General features: G+C 41.2%; 1 protein-coding gene across 2 annotated transcripts in view; it reads right to left on the bottom strand.

Annotated features, from left to right (window-relative positions):
• CFH (complement factor H) overlaps positions 1-15,168 on the bottom strand; it is a 199,853-nt gene that overhangs the window by 75,467 nt on the left and 109,218 nt on the right. Inside the window, exons 1-2 of one of the 2 annotated variants that reach the window (XM_030302774.1) lie at positions 10,905-11,062; positions 9,767-9,957 (exon numbers count right to left, since the gene is read on the bottom strand). In XM_030302774.1, the coding sequence (XP_030158634.1) occupies positions 9,767-9,957; positions 10,905-10,960 (247 nt within the window). In that variant the 5' untranslated portion in view covers positions 10,961-11,062. Of the gene's footprint in view, positions 1-4,850; positions 5,361-9,766; positions 9,958-10,904 lie in introns of those variants that run through there. The other variant, XM_030302775.1, reaches the window with a different exon arrangement.

Genomic DNA, 15,168 nt, shown 5'->3' on the forward strand with positions numbered 1-15,168 from the left:
CATGGGAAGAGCACAGTGGACGGCAACCAGTGTAAAAGGTAAGACATGAGAACACCTGTGCAGTGATCTCAAAGCTCTATTGCATGAACCCAAGAAACTCTGCTATCTGTAACTCCATTGTACCTCTGTCTACATGTCTTAATTTTGAATTTATGCCATAATTTTGAAATTTATGCCATAATTTTGAAGTCACGAATCATTTTAATTTTGTTCAAAAAGGCTTTGGGGAGCCTTTGAAGGAACTATTCTATAATCACTTTCCTATCTATTACATTTTTGGTCAACATGGTTTGAGAAACTTGGCTCTCTCAGTTAAAACGTCCAAACACAAAGAAGTGCTCTGTCAAACCTATTTAACACTTTTGTTATTTTTGTGATTTTTTTCCTAAAATGTAGCACATTTTACCCCAAATATATCATCTCTTGTTTATGCACCATATTCTGAAACTAGTTAAAGTTGTTAAGCTATGGGTAAAATGCACATCAGTTTAGTGAGCACAGGATAGACTGGTTGGGAAAAACTCACATCCTGGGCAGGTAGGAATGGTGTGTGGGGTGAGGGGGAGGTGTAATTGGGAAGAAGGGAAAGTACAAAGGTTGTAGAACAATCAGGGATTGGGCAAAGAAAAGTGGATCGATGTAGACTTGGCCAGTAGCCCTAGCAATCAAAGGCTAAAAGAGAATATATGTGTCATTGGGGGACATACTTATTTTCAGCTAAGAACAATTTCAACAAAACTTGATAACTGAGTTGTAGTTTAACATTATGTGCAGGCAGAAAAGTAGCATATGCATTCTCCATTATGTCTACATTAAAAATAAACACGGCTTGCTGTGGCACACCTCTCCCTCTTGTGACACTCGTGGGGCATCTGCTCTGACCCTTCTCATGGCGCTGTCAACCTTCACCCATCAGATCTCCCGTCCCCAGGGCCACCTCACCTTCCAGAGTTCCTTAGTCCCCTTCTTCACCCTCATCATCCGTTTCTACCTTTCTGCACTGAAATTGTAACAGAGAATTTTCAGCTAATATGAATCACAGTAAATTGCAGTAAAGACTATTGGATTTTACTACTGTACAATATTTATTCACAGTGTTTGGTATTCCACATAAATTTCAGGTTTGTTGAATCTAGTAAAATAAATACATTTCTTTTTTTCTTTTTTAATTTTTTTTTAACATTTATTTATTTTTGAGACAGACAGAGACAGAGCATGATGGGGGAGGGTCAGAGAGAGGGAGACACAGAATCTGAAACAGGCCCCAGGCTCTGAGCTGTCAGCACAGAGCCCAACGCGGGGCTCGAACTCACGGACTGCGAGATCATGACCTGAGCTGATGTCGGCCACTTAACCCACTGAGCCACCCAGGTGCCCGGGCTTTTTTCCTTTTTTAAAAAACATTTTCTTTTTTCTTTTTTTTTTAATAGAATTTATTTTTTTTAATGTTCATTTAGTTATTTTGAGAGACAGAGTGCAAACAGGAGAGGGGGAGAGGGGGAGAGGGGGAGAGGGGGAGAGGGGGAGAGGGGGAGAGGGGGAGAGGGGGAGAGGGGGAGAGGGGGAGAGGGGGAGAGGGGGAGAGGGGGAGAGGGGGAGGGAGAGAGAGAGAGAGAGAGATGAGGAGAGAGAGAGAGAGAATCCCAAGCAGGCTCCCAGGTGTCAGGGCAGAGCCTGCTGGGGGCTCAATGCCACAAACTGTGAGATCATGCCCTGAGTTACAATCAAGAGTCGGATGCCTAACCTACGGAGCCACCCAGGTGCCCCTACTACATTTCAAAGAAGAGAGGATACTGAAGGCAGTTGGGACACTGCACAACTTTAAGTCACACCATATAGGTAAACATCACACAACTATTTCTAAAAACTGGAGTTTTCTTGACAGCAGAAGGCGAATTCCTATTTATCATATTGGAATTGAAACACAGAGTTCGGGACTAAACGCCACTACCTCAAGTTTTCTGGATTACATAACTGTGTATAACATTCATACACATCTTTATAAAATAGTACTTTTAATTAATTTATAAGTAATTCTTACGATTGATAATGTCAATTATTTTTTCCATTTGAGGGTTAACTCTAAAATTGGAAACCATCTTGTACTTGAAACAATATACAAAAAATTGTTTTACTTTGTTTTCTGATAGAAGAGAATCTCTCTAGCTTTGATCTATATTTTAGGTCCTGAAAGATTATTTTTGGCCCTTGAAACCTCCAGAATTAGGTAACACCCACAACTCTCCAAACAAAATTTTAGTAGGTTTAGTAGGTTTTTAATTTATTCACATTTCTCAGCCAGGAATTTCTGGGCTGTGGCTAATTTCAAAGATTATACACTTTGTAGACCCGAAGTCTAAATGGTCTACATGAAAAGCTGGTCATAATATATTCCGGGAAACAGAAACTACTATGTGGTAAGATTGAGGGACTGTTATTCTAAACTTTGTCCTGTAAATACGACCAGTTCTTAGCAGCCTGTGGTGATTCGTCCAACTGCGATGTTTTACAAGGAAAACAACTAATGTTTCTACAGACCTGGCAATGGCAAAGCAGAGAGCCTATTGCATTGAAAAGGTACTAACTGGTCTCCATGAAACTTGGGCCAATAAATTCTTCCTATGGGCTATCATTCCTCTTTAGAGTGAGGAGGATTTTTTGAGGAATGTTCACTCTGAACAGGACAGAGGCAATTTATGAAATGCTAAAACATTAAGACTGGTTGAGTAAAGCAGATTGTGCTGGTGTTCCAAACTGTCTTCTCAATTCCTCAATTTACCATTCACTATTCAATGTGGTAGTTCTCAATATCTCAATTTACTATTTCATATTTATTTCTACATGGGAAATAAAACCAGAGGCAACTATTGAAGGATATATGGATATTTTTAATGAGTAAGGTTACTTTGTTGAGTGAAGTTTCTGTTAGGTATGGTAGACGGATGGAATTGGCATTTCAAACCAGTTTTAGAACTTTTTGGCAAACAAGGAATAAATCACAGTTCTACACCTGCTGAAAATTCATGTGATTATTTTCTACTCACTTGTGCATCATGTGCGTTTTTGGGAAAATCATGAGGCTAAAGTATTGCCTTAAATACTTTAAATAGTAATGGTACAGTTTCTCTATTAGGAATTAGCCGGATTTAGAGTCAGTCTCACGATAGCGTGTAGAGTGCTAATGCCCAATTCACCAGCAGAAACGGATGCCACATTTAAACACATTTTGGTGAAATAGAAAATACAGGTGAAATGAGTCAGCTGGAATCAATTATGTAAGTAAGGAGTTTACATCAGTATTACTTAATTTTTAATACATGCTTTATAACACCCGATTTTAAAATTTCAAATTCCACTTTGTAATCACTGAAACAGTTTAATTAAACTTGGCATCAATTCTTGAGTTTTAAACATGAGCTGGAAAGAAAACAAATCTTCCTTACATGACAAATGATGTCCACATAAAGCCTAGGCAAACAGCATGCAAATATTGAGACACTGAACATACTCCTGCTAAAGAAAAGACAAAAACACTTGTGTACAGAAAAAGATGTTTGTAATGGTTTCTAGCATTAAGAGTGTTCTGGAACTCTTTGCCGATACAATAATATTTTACATTTGAATACACACTGCAATATTTACATATGCAGTAAATACGACTGTATAGCTAGTTTCAAAGGTGGCTGGATATAAGGTTTCTGAACTAAAAACCAAGCAATAGCATATCAGAATGTGAAACTAAAAACGCTCCGTGTCTCAGAAAAAAAAAAAAAAATGAAGCATATTTGAATAAACCTTAAAAAAATGACTGAGGAATATAATTAAAGAGAGATACCTGCCTTCATTTTCTAAATTGAAAGACCATCAATGACAGAGCTTTAGTGTTATTTGTTGGTATACTTCAATGCTTAGAGGCTGACAGGAAGCAAGCATTCAAAAAAACTTGTTGACTTAGTGAAATGTTTTGGAAATTTATGAATGATAGGTAACTCATTTGTTTTAAAAATGTCATTCAAAAAAAGTAAATCAAATAGTATCACACAGTTTCCTATCATGAACTAGAAACCAAATTCCATCCAAAGAAACTTTTTAATCTATTGAGAAGTAGTGTTAGAATGAAATGTAATTATGTGTCTAGAAATCGCCTTACTAATGCCAGAAAATAAAAACTTCTACATTCATATTCACTATTCTCTTAAGAATAGTCTTTAGACTGGTCTTCTAGAATATACCTCAAATACAACCACAGGAAAACACCCATGAGAATATTTGGATGTTATAAACATTGCATATTCATTTTTTTCAAATTTATATGGTATATTCATGCCAAAGGTACAAGTAATGCTTGCTTGTCTATAAGACTTTTAAGGCCGTGACAATAACAGTTGTAAATGCTAAAGGGATTCTTCTTCAGAAAGAGTTAACATCTATATCTGAGATAAATCTAGTCATTAGTTGATTTGAAGGTTTCTATTGTCTAATTTCTGTTCTGGTTCTATATATGTTCATATGCTTCTTCATACTTTCACAGAAAGCATTTGGGTAAAAATTCTAAGCAAAAAGAGTAAATTATGTTTTATGATAATTACAAGGGAAATGCTTATATTACAGCATTCAAAATGTTAAAACATGTTTTGAATTTTTACATTAAATAAAATTATGATGAATAATCACATCACCTAAATAAGCTGCTTCTATTTTTTGAAACTTAACAATGTCAAAGCCACTCACACACTAAGCTACAGAACAGTAATTAAATCACAATCTACACCAAATTCCTATTACCACTGTGAAAAGCAGAACAGAAATGTTTTATAACACAGGAAAGGCTTTCTTTTTTTCACTCTTACCTTCTGCAACACAAACAGTCCACCACATAAGCCAAACAACCTGTGCTGAAAATCTCATTTTGAGGATCCTTTAGGGGCACATTTAATAGCCCACACTGCTCACTCTATGTCAGCTGCTCTTCAGCTAAAAGTTGTGATTAGAGCAGGAAAGCACTTGCTCCAAAAGGAAGTTGAAACACAGTTTGGGAATGAAAGGGATTACTAGATGCTCCGCCCATCAGAAACTTTTGCAAAGTAAAAGAAAAAAAATCAATCACAAGCCCCAGCAATGCCAGAGTTGGAATCAAGACTCCCACTGCACTCCCACTGAATGTTAATGCTGTGACCCACTTTTGTTTTTATAAACCCAGGCTGTTCTAAGTTGGAACGTGTTCAGGTTCTTGGAATGTGCAAGGCAGTAACCGGTGATATACTTGGGATTTCATTAACTCTCTAATTATTCAAACCCATTCAGATCTATCGTGTGTAAACTTCAAAAGATAAAATAATAAAAGCACCTTTAAAAATCATTTACAGGGGTGTCTGGGTGGCTCATTCGGTTAAGCATCCAACTTCAGCTCAGGTCACGATCTCCCAGCTCGTGGGTTCGAGCCTCAAGCCAGGCTTTGTGCTGACAGCTCAGAGCCTGGAGCCTGCTGCAGATTCAGCACAATGTGGAGGTTCCACAAAACATTAAAAATAGAACAACCCTACAACCCAGCAATAGCGCTACTAGGAATTTATCCAAAGGATACAGGAGTGCTGATTCATAGGGTTACGTGGACCCCAATGTTTACAACAGAGCTTTCAACATAGCCAAATCATGGAAAGAGCTTAAATGTCTATCAGCTGATGAATGGATAAGAGGAATATATATATATACATATATATACATATATATATATATGTACATATATATATATATTCATTCGTGTGGAACTTGAGAAACTTAACCGAAGACCACTGGGGAAGGGAAGGGGAAAAATAGTTACAAACAGGAGGGAGGGAGGCAAACCATTAGAGACTCTTAAATACAGAGATCAAATGGAGGGTTGATGGGAGGGGGCTGGGGAAAGGGGAAAATGGGTGATGGGCATTGAGGAGGGCAACTGTTTGCATGAACACTGGGTATTGTATGTAAGCAATCGACGATGGGAATCTACCCCCAAAACCAAGAGCACACGGTACACACTGTATGTTAGCCAATTTGACAACAAATTACGTTAAGAAAAAAAAAAGATATTGTTTGTGATGAAGACACACTGGAGGTGACCACAAGGTCCACTCAGAGAGGACCTCTTCCACCACCACATAGCAGGTAAGAAGGCTCAGCGTCCCTGAGCTTGCTGACCTGGAAAATGTCCCCATGATCTTAAGTGAAAACACAATACAGATAAAGCATAATTCCATTTGGTTGTATTTTTAACCATACACAACAAAATTGTACGTTTTCATAAGCACACATATGCATACATTCAAGAAGGCTGACAAGGATGTATGCATCAAAAAATACGGTTACTTCTAGGACAAAAGGTTTGTGAGGTGAGGGGGCTTTTGATTTTTCGGAACTGTTCCTATGAATACTTCCTTATTTATGTTTAAAGGCTGAACAACTCTGTAAAAATACACTAGAAATCACCGAAATGTACCTTTGGAGTTAGTGAATTTTGTAGTATGTAAAATATATCTCAAGAAAACAATCCAATAACTTAGGAGCATCTGGGTGGCTCAGTCAGTTAAGCGTCTGACTCTTGGTTACAGCTCAGGTCATGATCCCGGGGCACATGGATTGAGTCCCATGTAGGGGGATTCTCTCTCTCTCTCTCTCTCTCTCTCTGCCTCTGCCCACTGACATCCTCTCCTTTTCAAAAATAAATAATGAAAAACAGAATTAAAAGAGAGGATGATGATGTAGATGATGAAGAAAAAGTTGTTAAGGCAATGAAAGACCAAGAAAGACCAAGAAAATGTCACAGACCAGAGACTAAGACAACATTTACATGCAAAGTGGTATGGAAAGACATTTCATGGAAAAACTGGGGGAATATGAATGAAGTCTACAATTGTATTCATAGGACTGTGCCAATGTTAATTCCTTACTTTTGATACCTGTACTCTGGTTATAAAAAACGTTATCGTTACAGGAAGCTGGATAAGAACTCTACACTATCTTTGCGACTCTTCCGTAAATGTAAAATTACTAGAAGAAAAAAAAATCAGCAGCAGCAAATACACTTGGCCCAGATATAAAGACACCTCCACAGGCTCACTGCCAAGGCCCCAGTGGCCCACTCCAGAAAAACCTGTTTGTTTTTTTCTCGTGTAATCCTTTATCCATATGCATTGGAAGCCGTCATTTCTCAAATCTTCCCCCAGTTTTACCCAAGCTTTTCCCTCAAAGGCACAGTGGACTGACACAGTACCTGTTCCCCAGCAAGGCAATGGCACAGAGGTCACCCTTCTGTACCTGAGGCAGACCAGCAGGGGGCACCACGAGTCCTGGCAGCATCAAATCTGCAGCAAACGAAAACAAATGTATCACAAACTGTATTCTGCCTCTAAACAATTCCAAGTTCTACTTCATCATTTATTCGTTCACTCAACCTACAAACCTTTATCAGGTATCAGCTAGGTTATTCATAATGAAAATTAAAAGACGGCAACCTGAGTATCACACCATTTCCCTAGGGGGGCTAGTGGTCCAACTGAAGCACCAAGGCCAGTTCCATGACCTATCTTATTCTGGTTTCCCAAATTTATCCTACTGACTTAAAGGACAGCCTATGGCAGTTCACAAACTATTTTCTCATTGAAGTACAAAGTACAAAGCTGACTGAAGCCTTTCAACAGCGTCGTAGAGGCCCAGGGACCTCACGGAAGCAGTCAAGAGAGAGATGAAACGCAAACGGGGGAAAAATTCCATTTTTCAACCATATGAACGCAGGAAGCGGGTACATTTATTGGGGGAGTCGGTCCTTCCTAAGCGGGTTTCAGTCGATAGCCAGAATATAGGGAAATCTTCTTACCTGCTCCCCCCACCAGTTTTTCAAGCACCGGAGGCCACGTCGTGAAAGCTGGGAGAAGGTCAGGATAGGACCACAAGGCATACACTGCCCAAAAAGAGACACAGATTTATTGCCAAAAATTCAATCCCCTGGGGCACTGGCAAAGACAAATGCGAAGGCCACTTTAATTCAGGGACAGTAAAGGAACTCAGCTCAAAGCTAGAGAAGAGGCTGTGAGGCCCAAAGAGGGTTCATTCTGTTTTTTTTGTGTTTTTTTTTTTCAAATTTAAATGTATTTATTTAAATTCAAGTTAGTTAACATACAGTGTAGCCTTGGTTTCTAGGGGTTTCCTTCTTAAAATAGGCAGATTCTTTTTTTTTCTAATATACCTTTTTATCTTTTAATAATCGCAATATATGCGATTACAAATATACATAAAAATGCTTACAAATCACATAAACATATTTATACCATTATACAGCCATATAAAATGGAAACATGGAAGGATAAATATTAGGATATCACCAAGAATTTCCACACTTGTGAAGGTGGTAAAACTACTAAAAATTGAAAAAGTATACACATATACAAAAATACATGTGAATATAATTTTTAAAAATTATAAATGGTTATCACTCCTTGTCTTTAAAGCTCTCTCCTCAGTGACTAAGGAAATCTTCTGTGGGTATGCTTAGGAAATAACAGGGAGGCAGTGGGCCCACAGGCTTTGCTATGGGAATGAAGAAGGTAGATTCTTTTTTTTTTTTTTTTTTAATTTTTTTTTTTTTCCAACGTTTATTTATTTTTGAGACAGAGAGAGACAGAGCATGAACGGGGGAGGGGCAGAGAGAGAGGGAGACACAGAGTCGGAAACAGGCTCCAGGCTCTGAGCCATCAGCCCAGAGCCCGACGCGGGGCTCGAACTCCCGGACCGCGAGATCGTGACCTGGCTGAAGTCGGACGCTTAACCGACTGCGTCACCCAGGCGCCCCGAAGAAGGTAGATTCTTAAAAACCTGGATGACACCTGAGACTGGGAGGCCCCATCATTCCACCTGATTGTAGCTGTAGAAATGGGCACAGCAGGTAAAAGCGGGGACAAAGACCAAGGAGGATTCCATTTGTGACCTCAGAAACAAGTAGACTAAGAACAGGGCACCAGCCTGTAAACAATTTGGAAATTTCCGTATGTTTATTATTTGTATTCCGTCTGTTTTCATAGTGATTAGTGGTAAAAACCCTTAGATCAAAAAGCGCCTCCTGTGTCCCTATAGCAGCAAAGTGGGGTGGGGGCAGGAGCGGCCCAAGGAGACGGCCCTACGCTGCTGCAGCCCAGCTTAGGGCAAGAAAAGCCCCAGTGACAAAGCAGGTGTCAGCAGCTAGAGACAAAAGGACCCTAGATGTCTGAGTTCTGTCACAAGGAGAGAAAGCAAAGGATCCTGAGAGCCAGATAGAGCCGAAGGAAGAATCCCTGTGAGGTATCTCGATGGGAGTACATCACTAAGACCGCTGGGTACGTGGTTTCATTAACCCAGCTTCTTTCCTATCACAGGATCTTTTCAGTCTCTAAAGAAAATCCTGCCAGTCATCGTTTTAAGACGTATTTCCTACATGTCCTGAAATGCCACCCTTTTCGAGACCCCTGCTCCATCCCTAGTTAACCCACTAGGAACTACTATTCCTTCATCTCAGAATATCTCTTGGCAACCGCGCTCTTTCTGTATTGGCCCTTTCATTCTCCCTCCTACGGCAGTAAGTCTCGACCTTGAAAGACCCAATTCTAGGGACACTGGGCCCGAAACGATTCTTACGGATGGTACTGGGAGATTTGGCACTTACTGTTTTGAGTAAGACAGGTGAATGAAAGAAATAAGGAGTAACGGATGCCAGGCAAGGATTACAGTAATGGCCATGTCCATCCTGTTGCCATACCTGTCGGATACAGATTTTTCTCCACTTCGAACAGGATGGGGTTACCACCGCTCACGTACACAGTCACTGCATCCCCTCTGTGAGCATACAGTTTCACAATGTTGAGCTCCTCCTTTCCAGGTACCAACACAGAGACCTGATCTGTTCCTAGAGTGGGGAAAGCAGCCATCACATCAGCCCGAAGCTTTCTCCTGCAGAAAGCAAACCAATGAGTCGTATGAATCGTGCCTGGATGCATTTTGAGAAATGCAAAGGATTCGGAAGGACTTACTATCAAATCAAGGCGCCAAGGAAAAACTGCTTTATGATGCCCTACTCTCGTACACTCTTCCAAAACATCCTATTCTCTTTCACATCCCATGTCTCCTCTATTGTCACATATTCTTGGGGGCAAGACTTTCCATTTTACGAAGAAAGAGGGAAACTGAGATCCAGGCAGTAACCAAGTTAGCCTGACTTTGGAAATTCAGCCCTGCCTTCCTGCCTCTATGCCTAGCCCTCGCACCCACTCCCTTCTCTCTATGCTTGGCAAACCTGTCCAGATGGTTAAAAAGCTATACCAGGGCACCAAGAGTGACAACTATAGAACACGGGGTCCAAAATTCGCAACGTGCTATCTGCGTTTGCGACACTGAACAGATACGGTTCTCCTCAAAACATGTCCCTTAATTCTCCCTCACCTCTCCCTCCATCTGTCTGTCTCTCCTGCCAGAAGTAATCACTAGACACTTTTCCTCCTATCGTTGTAGTTCTCGGTTCCCCATCTGATTTCTCCTCAGGGACTCTAAGCTCTTAGGAGAGAGGCACCCTGTCCGTCTGTCTTTCTTCCTTCCTTCTTTCCTTTCTTTTCTGGCGCCCTCCAATAGATCGCAGTCAGTAAGCGCTGACTGAATTACGTTTTCCTTTAAACGAACTACAATATCCAAAAGATAGCCTGGGAGATAAATCAGGCTTCCTCTCCCTCTTCATCCTCAAAGCATGTCTATTCCAGCCTGGTCCCCTGGGGTCCCTTCCCCCGCTGGACCCCTCGGCCTCCACCCCGGGTCGGCTGAGCTAGTCCAAAAGGGCTGTGGGCCAGCCGGGATGGAGAAATGGCTGGGTGTCCTGGTGGGCGGAACAGGGCCCTTCTCTCCCTCACCTGTCCGACCCCTTGATGGCCGTGTTGGACTTGACCCGAAAGGCCTTGGCAAACATGTCTGCTGGAGTGGCCTGGGGAAGAGAAGGAGAGCACAGACGCCAGGGGCCGTCAGGAACGCGACAACGCGGCACCGTCCCCACCCGCAGCCCTGGGGGCAGCCATGCTGGGGCCCGGCCGGGAAAGAGGCCCGGCTGGAAACCCGGGCCGCGCAGCTTCGCGGCTTTGGCCGCTGCCCAGACCGCGGCCGCCCCTACTGACAGGACCCGGAACTGAAGCGGGGGGGGCGGGGCCCGGGAAGGCGGGGCGGATTCCCGCTCCCGCCCTGCGCCTGCGCGACTGGCTGGCTCCTGCACGCCTGCAGGGGTCCCGCGGTGGCTAAGTGCCTCTGTCTATTGCCGCTCGGTAGGCGTTAGGGCGTCTTGACTTCCCTTCAGTTTAATTCAGCCCCACAGAAGTAATTGACCCTTGTGTTTTATTCGTTTCGTAGCCCTCTCGAATGGTTTTCTTAAGGGCTTTGTTTGTCTTTGCATTTAATTGCACGCTAGGAAGTCTCCGAATTTTCTCTTTTGTTTTAAATTTACCTGGGGTGATAGCAATACGGGAATCCGCCCTAGTCCAAGGTTTGCGCCTCATGTTATGAGTAAAAACACTACAAACAATCTTCAAATCTGTTTTAAAATATTTTTGACCACCTGTAGGTAACTTTTGCAAAGCGTTACTGCATTTTGCGTTCAGGTGTTATTTGGGGAGGAGAGGGGTTTCCAAAACTAATTAAATTATTCACGTTGCTTATTAAAACAAAAAAAAATCTATGAGCCAGATTAGGGTCAGGTTATGGCTTGGCTTCTGCCTAGCAATGTGATCCTGGGCCAACGGCTTATTCTTTCTAAAACCCTTGCATTCTCTGAAAGATGTGGATGGAGTACCTACGTCATGGGGTTTCCATGAGAAACGATTGAGGTAATGAGTGTGATGTGTTACACAGTGTTTTGCAAATTTGCAGTCATATTTTTCAAAACTCTGACAGGTGTGAAGTTTTGGGTTTCCCTGAAAGGGACTGCTGTGTGCCCTGGAGGCATGGATTTAAAGACCTGGGGTCTTGGCTCCTACTAGGTTAATTTTTGCGTGTGGGAACGGTTAAGGGCAGAGTGTCCATCCACCAAGAAATAAATACTAATTGCTCGTTCGCTGACACAGTTCACAAAGGAGGATTTCACACTGGGCGTCCAAAGATTAGGTCTCCCAGTGTCTGCCCGCCACCAGGATTCTTACAAGGGTCCCTAACGTGGCCTGGGGCCAGGCGCAACTTGGGCTCCTCCTACCCTTCTGACCTAGGAGGCCTTTCTTCTCAAGCACCCCAGCGACAAGGCCAAGGTCAGAGGAGCCCAGAGGAGCCCAGAGGAGGGCAGTGCCAGACAGCCTTTTCCCTTCTGGCTCCCAACGCAGCCACATGTGGGGACGCTTGATCCAGACTGTGCTGGTGACCAGTGTCTACCGCAGCACAGCTACTGAGGCAGCCTCGGTGCAGGGAGCTGAGGAAGGCTATTCAAGAGAAGATTAGAATGATAAATACGAAAACAGCACGGTACAGATAAATGTGTAAAATCACCTCCCTTCTATATATTGAAAAAAGGAGATTAATAAACACGGGGAGGATGACAGAAACTAATAAAAATATAACTTTATTAAATGAGGAAACAGATAAATGATGGAAAAAGCTTACTCTTCAGAGAGCCTTGTCATGTGACTTTGACTTTTGAAACATGTAGCTGTTTTTCATATCTAAAAAGTTTAGCTTAATAGAGGAAGAAGCATGATTTAAAATTAAAATATGAATGCAAATAAATGTAAAACTGTATTAAGTTGGGAAGTGAACCAATCAGAGATAAGGATTATTTGAAGTCATTTTGGAAGAGAGTACTTACATTCAGAGTTGAACATCCTGGGACAAAATAAATGCAAGGACATTGTAACCTTCATTCAGTAGTTTACCTGGTAGTAGTAATGTTTGCATTAAACTTTTTATATTATTTTTGCAAATATTGAAATATAAGAATATGTGAGTAAAGAGAAGAGACAGAAAATGTACTAGAAAGTATTTAACCTGTGTTATTAAACTTGAATTGTAAGATCCAATAGGAGCAAATGAATTTTAAATTTCACTTCTGTTTCAGTCTTCTGTCAAGCAAGAAGACATTTAAAGACGTTTCCACGGTGTTGAACATTTCTATTTCAACATAATTCTCTTCACAGGATGGTACAATTCTTGGGCTCTAAACACTATTTCCCAGTAAAAGGAATCAGACCCCTTTGGAAAGGTGTATGCTTACAGGCATTGGGCAGGGAAATACCCAGCGAGCCTGGAACATCATGTTGTCTTAAGAAATGCTCAAAGAATAATGGGGTATAACAAAGCAATCAGCAGCTCGTTTCAAGAGGCTCTCAACTAGCCAAATTTGGGATAATTTGAGCTTCAAAGACAATGCCTAGAATTAATTATGACAAATTGAATAAATAACAATTCAGGAATCCATGCTGATTATTTATTTATTTATTTATTTATTTATTTATTTATTTATTTATTATTTTGAGAGAGAGGAGAGCTCGGTGGGGAGAGTGGGGCAAATGGAAAGAGAGAAAGAATCTTAAGCACACTCAGCGCACAGCCCAGAGCTCGAGCCCTGGGCTCGATCCATGACCTGAGCCAAAATCTTGTTGGTTGCTCCACTGACTGAGCCACCCAGGTGCCCCGGTGATACATGTAAAAAAAAAAAAAAAAAATATATATATATATATATATATAGGGCGCCTGGGTGGTTCAGACGGTGGAGCATCTGACTTCAGCTCAGGTCATGATCTCGCCGCTGTGAGTTCACGTCCCGCGTTGGGCTGTGGGCTGGCAGCTCAGAGCCTGGAGCCTGCTTCAGATTCTGTGTCTCCCTCTGTCTCTGCCTCAACCCACTCGCATTCTATTTCTGTCTCTCTCAAAAATAAATAAACATTAAAAAAAAATTAAAAAAATGTGTATATATGTAAAGCTATCAGAAGGTCACTATTATCAAGTTCTTATTCTAAAATATTCCTAGTTAGTACCAAGGGCACAATAGTTGGATTCTAAACACTATTTCCCAGTAAAAAGAATCACGGGTGCCTGGGTGGCTCAGTTGGTTAAGTGTCCGACCTCCACTCAGGTCTCAATCCTGTGGTTCATGGGTTCACGCCCTGTGTCTGGCTCTGTGCTGACTGCTCAGAGCCTGGAGCCTGTTTTAGATTCTGTGTCTCCCTCTCTCTCTGCCCCTCCCCCACTCATGCCCTATCTCTCTCTCTCTCTCTCTCTCTCTCTCAAAAATAAATAAACATTAAAAAAAACAGATTCAGACCTTTTTGGAAACATGTATGCTTACAGGTATTGGGCAGGGAAGTATACAGCAAGCCTGGAACATCATGTTGTACTAAAAAGAAAAGAAATGCTCAAAGAATAATGCGGTACAACAAGGCAATAAGGAGCTCATTTCAAGAGGCTCTCACTAGCCAAATTTGGGATAATTTGAGCTTCAGAAATAATGACTATCTTTAATTGTGACAGTTGAATAAATAAAAATTCATGAATTCATGCTGATACATTTATTATTTTGTTAAATTTTTTAATTTATTATTATTATTATTATTTTTTTTTTTTTTTTTTGAGAGTGAGAACTCAATGGGTGGAAGAGGGGCAAAGGGAGAGAGAGCAAGAATCTTAAACAGGCTCCGCACAGAGGCTGAGCTGGAGCCCAGGGCTCAATCCCATGACCCTGGGATCATGAACTGAGCCAAAATCTAGTCACATGCTCAACCAACTGAGCTACCCAGGCTCCCCACTGATACAACATTTAAAAAAAGAAAAAGAAAAAGAAAAAATATCTCTAAAGCCATCAGGTGGTGGCTTTATCAAGTCCTTACTCCAAAAATTGGAAATTAAAGAGCAAATACAAAGATTTACCAAATCTTTTTAGGTAAAAGTATTAAGGAGTTGGCAAATCAACAGTCATCTTTACACGGGAATGGCAATAAATGCAGAAAAACATTAGAATTAATCTTAAAAGTTGCTATTTCGCAGCCAAAAATGAAAATAATTGGTTATAGGCCATATTGGTTACAAGGCAAGTGTCGTACATACATTCCACAAGCTTTGGGTGAAAGGTTCTGGAAAAATAGTCTATACACCAATATTGACAGCAAAGATAACTTGTGGATTGTAACAATATTCCTTTAAATGTGAGAA

This window comes from Lynx canadensis, chromosome F1 (assembly GCF_007474595.2).
Source record: "Lynx canadensis isolate LIC74 chromosome F1, mLynCan4.pri.v2, whole genome shotgun sequence".
NCBI lineage: Eukaryota > Metazoa > Chordata > Mammalia > Carnivora > Felidae > Lynx > Lynx canadensis.